General features: G+C 58.5%; 2 protein-coding genes across 2 annotated transcripts; both read right to left on the bottom strand.

The window, feature by feature from the left end:
- Window positions 1-3050: 3050 nt before the first annotated feature.
- Window positions 3051-7123, bottom strand: AS3MT (arsenite methyltransferase). The gene is given in 12 exon segments (XM_054515617.1): window positions 3051-3257; window positions 3988-4122; window positions 4497-4598; window positions 4600-4640; window positions 4737-4868; window positions 4954-5035; window positions 5269-5338; window positions 5613-5749; window positions 5822-5972; window positions 6079-6206; window positions 6710-6750; window positions 7080-7123. Coding segments are annotated over 12 exon segments (1119 nt in total). The 5' UTR covers window positions 7081-7123; the 3' UTR covers window positions 3051-3158.
- An 856-nt stretch (window positions 7124-7979) lies between these two features.
- BORCS7 (BLOC-1 related complex subunit 7) lies at window positions 7980-11164 on the bottom strand. The gene is made up of 5 exons (XM_036386103.2): window positions 11012-11164; window positions 10581-10643; window positions 10101-10144; window positions 9662-9682; window positions 7980-9210 (listed from the first exon to the last, which is right to left on the bottom strand). The coding sequence occupies exons 1-5, from the start codon at window positions 11150-11152 to the stop codon at window positions 9159-9161; spliced, it is 321 nt and encodes a 106-aa protein (XP_036241996.1). The 5' UTR covers window positions 11153-11164; the 3' UTR covers window positions 7980-9158.
- Window positions 11165-11324: the final 160 nt, after the last annotated feature.

Here is an 11324-nt window from a genome sequence, read left to right as displayed (position 1 = left end):
CATCACCGCGCAGCGCCTGCGGCGTGCCCCGGCTTCCCCGGCGGCGGCGGTGGCGGCGGGCGCGGCGGCGGCGGCGAGCGAGGCGCGGGCTCGGCTGCCCGCGGGACCCGACGGGCGGCGACTGCCGAGCCGGGCCGACCAGCGCCGCCTCTACCCGCGCCCGCCCCGCCCCGCCCCGCCCGCCGCTCGGGGGAGGGGCCTCTGCCCGGCGCCGCCAATCAGCGCCCGCCCGCTCCCCAATCAGCGCCAGGCCACGCCTCCTCCGCGCCTCGCCCCCTCCCCAGCCCCGGGGGCGCGTGACTCCGGTGTGTACGCCGGGCGCGCGGGGGCGGAGCCGGCCGTGCAGCCGTGGCCAATGGCGGCGGCGCTCCGGGCCGAAGGGGGCGGAGTCTTAGGAGGGGCGCGACCAATGGGGGTGCGGTGCGGCTGGCGCGCGCTGTGCTCGGGAGGAGCAGCCCCGGGAGCGCCCGCGCCGGGGTACAGGGTGGCCGAACGGGCCCGGCGATCCCGCTTCCCCCCCGTTCCCGCCCGGACCACGGCGACCGCCGCTCCCCTCGGACCCACCGCGCCGCTCGCCCCCTTCAGTGGCCCGGGAGCGCCGCCCCGCGTCCGCGCGCCGCACCGGTCGGCGGTTGCGCAGCGCCCCCTGGCGGTCCCGCCGCGCCTCGTAGGCCCGGCCCGACGGGGCGCACCCCGGTGCCTCCCGCCGGGATCTTCTGCGGCGGAGGCTGCTCTCTCAGCCGTGCCCGTTCCCCGGTCGGCCCCTAGCCGCCGCCGGCGCAGTACCGTGCGACGTTCAAGAAATGGAGCTGTCGCACTGCGGCCCCCGGGCACCCTCTGTCCCGACACCTCCTCGTCTGTGTCGCGCCTGAGGGCGGAATTAACCATTAAATACCGAATAGGGACGGGCCGCGCTCCTCCCTCACCTCTGCTCGGCTCCGCCGCCCCGTGCCGCGGCGTGGGGTGAGCGGGGACCGGGGTTTGGGGCTCCCTTTGGGGACATCCACAGCCGCCCCAGCTGTCCCGCCCTGCTCATCCTCAGCTCAGGGATGCACGGAGGGCCGAGAGCCCCGATTCATGAACGCACCTGCAAATTCCCTGTGCCGCGTCCCACCGCCCTGAGAGCCCGGCTGTTTCCCGGGCCTCGGCTGCTGTGCCGCAATCCCAGCTGGGGCAACACACGCCCCACGCCCGGCCGTCATCGCTCCATGCCCATCAGTTGTGAAGGAGCCGGGAAACAGTTCAGCATCCTGGAGAGCCAGAGACAAACAGCCGTGGGAGCAACCAGTGTGGCTTGTGGTGGCTGACACCCTTTAGAGGTGGTAAAACACTCTCCCTGCTGTTTAAGTGCTTGGAAAATGGAAGAATAAATTATGCAGGGCAACCCAATAAGATGTGGAGCAGAGGAGCAGAACACAGTCCTCTGGGGGCTGTAGCCACAAATCTTTCCTGGTCCCAAACCTCATTCAGCTTACCCTGAGGGGGTTCTGCTCCCCTAAAGAGGTGACAGGCGTCCCTGAACCACAGCGACACCCTGCTAACCACAGGGTTCCCTTTCCCCTCAGAGTGAATCAGACCATCACAACCTCTGGCTGCTGCCATCACAACACCCTCTCTGCCTGCCAAGGGAGGACACCAACACTGCAGAGCTTCATGCTAGGAGAACAGGATTTGGGCCATCTCTACAGTCACCGAAATACAGACTGGGGTGTTGGACAGATTATGCCAGGGTTCCTCACATGGGATTGGGCTGCAGGACCTCCTCTTTTCATACACTGAGGGCTAAAACCCCCAAGGCTGTCATGCACAACTAAAGCCAAGCAAAGAGGACACCATTGCACCCACAGCCTGGTGAGGACCTCTAATGCTCTACATCAAAGTCAAGTCTCTTAGCTGCTTCCTTCCTGACATGCTGAGAATTTGGGGAAAACACAGTGCAATGCAATTATAGTGGCATTTGAGCTGTGGCCTTTTTCTGTATGCACAGAGCGGGGATCTCGCTGCGGGTGCAGCTCTTGCCAGGCAAGCTGAAAGGCCATGCCAGGGACTCATGCCTTTTTAATGAAGGGATTTGCAGGTAGGAACCCGCCCTCACCCCAACTGCTCTTCCCTTCCCACTGGGAAGGCTGTCTTTGATAGCAGGAGCTAATTGCTGCAAACCTCCCAGGATGAGCTGTTTGGGGACTTTGTAGAAGTTTGTACAAAGAAGTCTTTGTAAGTAATCTAGGAAGAGGGCTGGGGGTGGTGTGTGTATTAAACAGCTCCTTCCTCCCAAGGTCCCATCAGTGAGGTCATTCCACACAATTTCAGAACAATTTCAGATGTCCTGAACACCTGGACCCTCCTCAGCTATTGCTACTCCTATGGCAGAGCATCCTTGGCATTGGCCTGTTTCTTTTTGAACCCAAATTTTATTGGGTTTTGCTTCTTAACTTCCCCCATGCCACAGCAAGATGATGCTTAAATGGCAGAGATGGGAAATTTGGCCCCTCCTGTAAAATTTCTGTGTGAGGAGGGGTGGAAATGGTCCCTTATTTCTAAGTTTAGCTGTTTAGCAGCCCCCAGCCTTTCCCAAGCACCTTCTGTGGGCCAGGTCCTGTGGGATTCATGCTGGGCAGCAGGAATGCAGTCCATCGCTTCCCACCACACCCTAAAAGCCCTCCCACCTTGCCCTTTGCCTGCTGTGGGATGCAGCTGGATGCGTTTCTCCTTTTCCAGAACTGCTGAATTTCCCTGCAAAACTCTGCAGGTGAGATGCCTGCAGGGGACTCCGGGCTTTCCAACTAGATGGAGTCTAGGGAAAACAGAAACCTCAGTGGTGCTGCACAGGGAAAGAGAGAGCAACCCCCATCTCCTGGAACAGGCTGCAGGGCTGCAAGTGAGACAGAGACTGTCCCTGCCTATGTGCCTGAGCCACACAGCCACTGTCAGCCCCACAGTGAGGGGACTCACAGGACAGGTCCTCACTGCAACCAGGCACAACCTGCCCCACCAGCCCTGCCAGGGAAGCACAGCACCCACAGCCCTGTGGCAGCTACAAACACACAGCCTTTGAGCTCAGACATGTGTTTATTTGCTTTCTGGTGGAAGATGTCACTGGGGCTATGTCCTCTCACTCCACTGACTTCTAACAGGGGTGTGGGGACACCACTAGCCACTCAGCAGCATCCTGAGGGACCACAGGTGCCACCAGGACAGCTGGCAGGACCTGGGGCTCTCAGCCACTCTAGCAGCTGGAAGGGATCACAGATCTTCTCCTGAAGGACAGAGAAAAACCCAGGGCAGGATCAGGCCAGTGGGAAGCAAGAGGCACCTGAGAAAGTGGCACTTGGCACTTCCCTAGCTATCATGGCCCTGCTTTTATCTGAGAAATGCCTCCTGCTTGGACAGAGCCCTGAGAAAATCTCCCCTTCCTAAGCAGGAGGCTGTATTTCAGGGATACACAGCTGCAGGGTGTTATCTCCCTTGTATCTCCAGGCCTATCTACAGGCTGCAGGGACCACCAAGGAGAAGAGATAGGCTTCCAGCAGATAGAATGCTTTGTGCTGCAGGGTCAGGGTTGGCAGCCAGGGCCAACCTGCTCTTCCATCAGCAGCCGGGAGAGCAATGGACAGGAAAAAAACATGGGGATGGGCCATCATCTCCCTGGGGCAGGCTGTGCACAGCAATCCCCTCAGGGGAAGGATGACTCCCCTTGGGAGACCTCAGAGCAGTCCAGCTGTCAGCCTCACCAGTTTCCAGTGACATGTTGGGGTGGTTAGAGCAGATCCCCCTTTGGAGGGCTTCAACTTGGGTAGGGGTACAGTTTGTCCTGACTCAAGCAGCAGGCACCACTCTCGGTGTCCCACGAGCTCCTGCCCAGCCCAGAAGGAGCTAGGTGTCTTGGTATCATGTGACAGCCCTTCTGACACCCCATAGCAACTCTGATGGCATGGGACACCCATGTCCCAATTCCTTAACCCAGCCACAGAGCTGCCCTCTACCAACCTTCACTCCCTTGCTACAGCAGCCCTGCGGTGCTGCAGCTTTGGCTCCACCAGGTCGGATCAGGAACTTCTCGGCAAACCTGGAGCTCTGCAAGATTGCAGCCATCTCAGCATCCACGTTCACCACCTCTCCTTCCTGGGGGCAGAGGAATGGTCACAGGCCTGGGGTCCTGGATATGTGTCTCAGGGGACTCCAGCCACCCAGCCAGATGATGGGGAGAGTGAAAGCAGGAGCACATCTTGGCCCAAAATCTGAAGAAACACCCACAAAACTCAAGCATCAGGCTTCAAACCATTCTGGGAAGCCACCATGGATGTTCTACTTCCTTAACCACAAAGCAATGCGTGCATCTGCCTCCCTTTGCTGGACATTTGCACTTCCCTGGGTTTACACAGCCCCTCGGCTCCCCCTCCACCAAACTTGCCCCCCAGATCACAGAGGATGTTGCTGAGTAGCAGCCTCATCAGCTTTAACTCTTCCCTAGAGAGCCCCAGCCTGCCTCCCCAAACCTTGAAGGTGAAGTTGGCATCAAACACCAGCTCTCGCTCGTGCCCCACGATGCCGCCATTGTAGGTGACCTGTCCTGGCCCGGTCCAGGCTGCCAGCCGGCACCTTGAACAGGCGGTAAGTTGCGGAAACAAAGCGGCAGTCGCCTGCAAGGGAGAGGTTGGTGGCTTGGGCACTGAACACCTGTGCTGGGATCCCAGCAGAGCCTCCCAGAGCTGGCACTCCCCTGGCTGGATCCTCACCGACAATGCCCTCCAGCTCCTTGTCGCCAATGGTGATGGGGCTGGCGGTGACCAGGCATGGGGGGCTGAACCCCACCTCCTCAGCAATGCCGTACAGGTCTCTCCAGTACAGGGCTCCTGCCAGGCATTCTCCTGGTACGAGACCAAGGCACAGGGGATGGAGGCAAAGGTCCAGTCCCCCCATGCCATGTCACCCCCATCCCACAGCCCTACGCACCCCACAGCACCCGATGCTTCCGGATGGTCTCGTTCAGGCGCTGGCTGGCATAGACGTCACTGAAGTACATCTCTCCCCCAGGCTAGAGGGCAGCAAGGAGTGAAGGGAGGCCTCAAGAAGCAGAGACAAAAGGGGCAAGGAGAATTGGGAACCCCCTAATCTTACCCTGCTTGGGACCCTCTGCAGAAATGCCCTCCCCTGGCCCCATCCTGTATCTGCGCCTTGCCAGATCCCATTTGCTGCTTCTCAGTGGCACTCCAGCAACAGGGCCACCCCAAGCCTGCTTTGCTACCACGGGCATGAGCCCACCATCACCTTCAGCACACGGAAGGCCTCCTGCAGCACAGCCCTCTTGTCAGGGGCAAGGTTGATCACACAGTTGGAGCTGTGGGAGAGGAGACCAAGGCTTATTTGCAGCCTCTTGCACATGTAGCACCACCAGCTGCTGTGTGTCACATCGCTTCATACAGCACTTGGAAACACCAATATGACCATGAAAAGGGCAGTTTATATTCCCAGACTCTAGCCCAGACTCTGGCTTGGGATTTCCCTTTTTCTAACACGTGCTTCTGAAGCAGTGACCTATTGGGATGCAGACCCAGCCCACAGCCCCAGGAAGCAGCAGGACTGGGGGTGACTGTGCCCTGCATGGCACCTACATGACAATATCGTAGCTCTCATCAGCCAGTCCAGCATCATCCAGCTTCTCCATGTAACCATGGAAGAACTCCACGTTTGGCTTTCTGTAGCCAAACTTATCCATGTGGTAGGCAATGTGCTTCTTGGCCACCTCAACCTGGCAGGAGGAAGGGAATGATGTGAGGGGGCTGCTGGAAGGATGACGGGGAGCCCCAGATCCGTGCCGTACTTGGCCCTCGGTCATATCTATGCCGGTGACGTGGCCCTGCTCCCCGACCAGCTGGCTCAGCAGGTAGCAGTCCCTGCCGCTGCCGCTGCCGAGGTCCAGAATCCGGCACGACGCCAGGCACTCAGGGATCACCAGACCGCAGCCGTAGTACCTGGGTGGATGCTGAGCTGAGCTGGGTGGAGGTGCCCCATGGCACAGCAGAGCAGGGGCTGCAGCCCACGGGGATGCAGCGGTGGAGGAGAGACCCTGGGGTTTACCTGGCCACCACCTCCTCATGGATGCGCTCCAGAGCATCTCTCACCAGCTTGGAAATGGGCCTGGCTGACGTGATGCACGCATTGGTTTTGAGGTCCTCTGACTTCTGCAGCTCTTTGCCATAGTAGTCCTGAGATGGGAAGGACAGAGGCCACTAAACTGTGCCAAGCTGAGCCCTGGGAGCTCCCTATGCTCTAAAACATGGGGGCCATGCCTGCACTTGGCCTGTAAATGTGCACATGTCCTCTGGCACTCGCTCTCTCATTTCCACCTAGCCAAAAACTATGGTAAGATCAGGCATTCCTTTGCCTCCATCCTCCCCAGCTCCCTTTGCTCACATGCACTGATGTGTTTGTGCAGGAGGGAATTTAATTCCCATTTTCAGTAAATTTGCAGGCTGCAGCCATCATTTCCCTGGCTGAGAAGGGTACAGGGAACCAGGGCAGGGAAGTGCCAGGTTGCTCCACCCCCCATTCCTGTGTGAAACAGGAGCAAAGCTGCCAAGTGCACCTGGCATTTTCATCTGGGCCCGGAAACAACCCTCTAATAGCAGCAGGAACTCTAGCACAGCCCAGGCACGCACCCCCTGCTCAACTGCCCCATTCCTCCCCAGCTCCCATCCACACTCCTCACCTGCACCTCCTGGTGGATCTGCTCTCCGATGGGAGTTGCCACTGCAACGGGAATGTGGGGCTGGTGGCTGACACCACAGAGATGGGCACCAGTCCAGGCCCTCCCAACAGTTCTGAATCCCCCTATTCCCCCAGATACTGCAGCACTTTTTGCTCTCCCCCAGCAGAGCCCTGAGAATCCCCTCAAACTTGCAGTCTAATAGGATGCTCCAGGAAGCGCCTGACAACATCCCTCCACCCCAAAAATCCAGTCCCAGTTGCCCCGGAGAGATGAGCCCCCAGAGCATCCTGGTAGGGTAAATCCCCCTCCCCTGCTCTGCAGAGCCCTTGGCCCGAAGGGCAGCCCCAGCAGAGGCCCTGCGCTGTCTTACTGCCTCCAGCTGCAGGGCCCCAGCCGGACTCTGCCCAGCTCCTCCCCAGTATCCTGTGCTGTCCCGGCAGCCCACGCTCCACAGTCTGGAGCTTGGCTTCCGTCCTGACAGCAGCTCCCGCCTGCCCAGGCCCCTGGCACTCAGCCCTGCAGGACACAGGCACAGCGATGCTGCTGGCACAGCAAGACATGGGCACGGCAAGGCTGCTGGCCCTGGGACACAGGCACAGGGCACAGCGAGGCTGCTGGCACAGTGGGACATGGGCATAGGCATGGTGAGGCTGCCGGCCCTGGGACACGGGCATGGCGAGGCCACTGGCTCTGTGGGACACAAGCACACCGAGGCCGCTGGCTCTGGGGGACATGGGCATGGCGAGGCTGCTGGCACAGCAGGACACAGGCACACCAAGGCTGCTGGCCCTGTGGGACACAGGCACGGCGAGGCTGCCGGCTCTGTGGGATACGGGCACGGTGAGGCTGCCAGCCCTGGGACATGGGCACAGCGAGGCCGCCGGCCCCAGGACACGGGCACAGCGAGGCCATTGGCCCCGCTGCCGTGCTGAGCACGCTGCCATCATTCACAGTTCTTGCTGCACCCACACCCCCCAAACCAACCCTGCTGCCTGCTCCCCAACGCTCTGCATCTCCACAGTGCAGCCCTGTCCCTGCTTGTCCCAAAGGCAGGGAGACACAAATTTAATGCCACGGGACTGCTGTAGGCTCTGCAGAGGACAGGACTTTGGAAGAGACAAGCCACTTGCAGCAAGGTCACACTGCCTCTGCAACGCCCTCTGAGCTGAAGCAGAATGGGGGATCCTGGGGAGCAGAGACCCACCATCCCAAACAGGCTCCCCAGTGCACAGGGACCACTAGAAACAGAACCCAGGACAGACTGCTGCAGTTTGGTGGTGTTCAGGACAGCTTTTATTCCCAGCAAGAAAGTCGCAGGGAAAACTCTCATTCCCAAAGTGCACCTGCAAAGCTGGGGTCAGAATGTCACCCAAGGCAAAAATACTGGCAGGGATGGTGAAATCTAGTCTGAGAAGGCTCTGCAGCACAGGAGCCAGACTCCAGCAGCATTCCAACAGGAATGTGGCAGGCCCGTGTCGGCTCTCAGCCTGCCTGCTCCTATCAGCTGGTGAAAAGCACACTCAGGGAAACAAGTGCTTCTCATGCACTCCAAGTGCTACAGATAAGTGACTTACCAAAAACAAGACACAGTATTTATAGCTGGTCCTGGATGTGAACAGCTCACTACTCTTCAACAGAGCAGCATAGAACTGAGCACACCAGCTCCTGATGCTCTCTTGCCTGCTTCCCAGAGAGGCCTTTGGATACCTTCCCAACCAGATACAAACACACACCACAGCCAAGGCTGCTTCATCAAAAGCTGGAGCAGCAGCCCAGGAGAAGGAATGCACTTGAAGGCCAAATGCAGCACATATGGGCTGGCAAAGGGATGATTTTCCAAACTCTGGCAGAGAGGAAAATAAGATAACCTCTGAGGAGGATGATGGCCAAACCACATCCAGCTAGGCCACTGGCAGATGTGTGTGCTTAGGTTGCTGGTCTCAGAAATTCTGTGCTGGGACTGGCACCTCAGCCTACACTGAAGTACCCCTCACCCACGCAGGCACTTGCAGCTCACACTGATTAAAATGCCCTAAATAAACTGCACTCTGTGCCACCTCTGTGGCTAAATACAGACCAGTGGCAAACTGCAGGCACCTGCATTTAAATGTCATGCCTCAACTCTGCATTTCTTGCCAAGGGTGCTGGGGTGGGCTGAGCACTTCACACTACATGGGCAGTAAGCAGATCCAGGGATTATTGGGAAGAGCAAAGTTTCAGGGAAGTTTGTTTCAGCCAGGTGCAGGTGTGCAGGTGAGCATTCTGGAGCAGAGGTGTGGATGCAGGCACATGAGAGGGGGCCATGTGCCCAGAAGCACAGACTCTGCACCTATCCCAGCTGACATCCAGCATCATCCAGACATAGTTCTGAGCCCCAGGGGCTGGAAGGGGGGAGAACACTTCACTCCCTCAGTGCTGGTTGAGATTTCCTCAAGCCTTCGGCTCCCCTTCATTTCAGCAAGTGACTCAGCTGGTCCTGGAGGTTTGACGAGCGCTCCACGCTGGGCACCAAGCAAGAGGAGATTCATGGTGAGATCTGCTCCCAGACTGTGCTGTGCTGCCTGTGCCCAAGGCACCAGAGCAGCTCTAGAGCTGACGCTACAGCAGAGAAATCCGGGGATCCCCTGACCCCCCTCTGTGTCCCCACAAAGGAAACCTCAATTTGTGCACTCTGTGCTGTACACAGCTCTGCTGCCACCACCCTCATCTCCTCTCACAAGCAACCTCACATGCTCTATCTCATCAGTGGATAGAAAGGAATCAAAGGAAGCTTGGGTATGAATCCCATCTCTTCACTCAAATTCCCATCTCTTCACAATACTGAAGTGTTAATCCTGCTGGGCCAGCATCTGCCTCAAAGGCAGCTGCAAAAACCTTTCCATTCTGCTTTCCCCCATCCAACTCCATCACCTTCCCCTTTCTACCCCCACGGCGTGTCCTCCCAGAACTCACTTCTTTTGAATTGCTTCTTGCCTGGAGGAGAAAAGGAAAGACAAAAAGAGCATTAAAAAAAACCAAAATCTCAGTCACGGTTTATGTTATGTGGAACAAGGGCTCAAGAGGCCAAAGCTCCAGGGTGTTTCTGGATTAAGTTCTGGGGGACAGAAGCAGCACTGGTTTCTCCTTCTTAGTCCCAGGTGCATCATACACACTCATGAGAGATACGGTGCATGGCACACAGGAGGCAAAAATTTCAGTTCCCACCCCAAAACAGCCTGAATATGGCTGGAAAATTCCAGCTCCAAGGCCTGCTCAACTTTGAAGAACTGCAAAAGAGGAATCAGTCTGAGCTGGCAGCTTCATGCAAAGTCTTTAAGGAGAACAGAGAAGGACTGAGGGATCCACTCAGCCCCCAAGAGAGAACACCTACTTACTGGTGTCCCCTACTTACTGGTACTGTAGATGAGTAGTTATTATGGCCATTTTTCTTAAACTCTGTGGAGAACAAAACAAAGAATGAATGCCTACAGAAATCACAGTGCAGCCGTCCTAATGCCCTGGGGGTTCCTCCAGCACAGCCACCACTGTCTTGCTGTACTGCCTGCAAAACACCCCTGCTGGTATCAGTGGCACACTTCCTTCTCCTTTCCCAGGGACAGGCAGAGACACAAGTGCTTTATTTCAGCCCACAGTCCCTCAAGCTTTCTGTCAGAGAGGGCATAGCTTCAGGGCTGGCCGGTCTGCAGGACACCAGGAGTCCAGCAGCACCGGGTCTGAAGAAGCACTAAATTATTCTGGCCACCAGCCCTACTGCCTGAAATCATGTATTTGTCTCCAGGGCTCCGGGAGCACGGCTGCAAACTGTTCTTACCACCCGCCTCTCCTCCCGTCCCTAGAAACGCTGCTGCTCCAGCACAAGAACACAGCTTACATCTTCCGAGTGCAAGATGGCATCTTCTTGCATCACCATGTTTCTCGCAGCTTGACCAAGGAGCTACAAGACAAACGTACAGAGCAGGCTGAGATGCTGCAGCTTTGCGTTTCCCGAGGCCCCCGTGAGGGCTGGCAGGGTGACACTCGGGGTGACACCGTTCGGGGATCACCGCGGTGCCGTGCGAGCACATCCATCGGGAGCGCCTGAGGCATCGCTCCCACTTGTCACCCTCCCGCCTGCCACCGCCGGAGTCCCGAGGCGCTGCCCAGCCGTGCCCGCATTCCGCTCCCGCTGTCCCCGTCCCTGCCCAGACACAAGGATGTGGCCCCTCCTCGGACTACAGCTCCCAGCATGCATTGCGCCGCCCTCCCCGCTCCCAGCTCTGCTCTGGCCCTGTAATCGGCCGTCCGCCGGTACCCGCCGCTCACCTCGGCGCTACGAGAGCCCTTCAGCACCTGCTTAGTGAGAGCGATCACGTCGGTGCCGCAGCTCGTCACCTTCTCGGTCAGAAGCCCCTTCACCGAGTGGCCAAAGCGCGCCTGGGCATCCGCCGCGCCCCCCGCCGCCATCTTACTGCGCCCCGCCCCGCCTACACCGGGGAGCCGCTACGGCGAGCGCCGGGGGCCTGAAGGCTCGGGAAGGCGCAGAGTCCGTCTGTTCTGGGATTCTGCCGGGAGGAGCTTCAGTTCCCAAAGGACTCCCCCAGGACACTCATCCCCTCGGGCACGGACGCACACAGGC

Source organism: Molothrus ater, chromosome 8, assembly GCF_012460135.2.
Source record: "Molothrus ater isolate BHLD 08-10-18 breed brown headed cowbird chromosome 8, BPBGC_Mater_1.1, whole genome shotgun sequence".
In the NCBI taxonomy this organism is placed as follows: Eukaryota; Metazoa; Chordata; class Aves; order Passeriformes; family Icteridae; genus Molothrus; species Molothrus ater.
The sequence above is the reverse complement of the archived record's forward strand: the minus strand, read 5'-3'. Positions and strand labels throughout refer to the sequence as shown.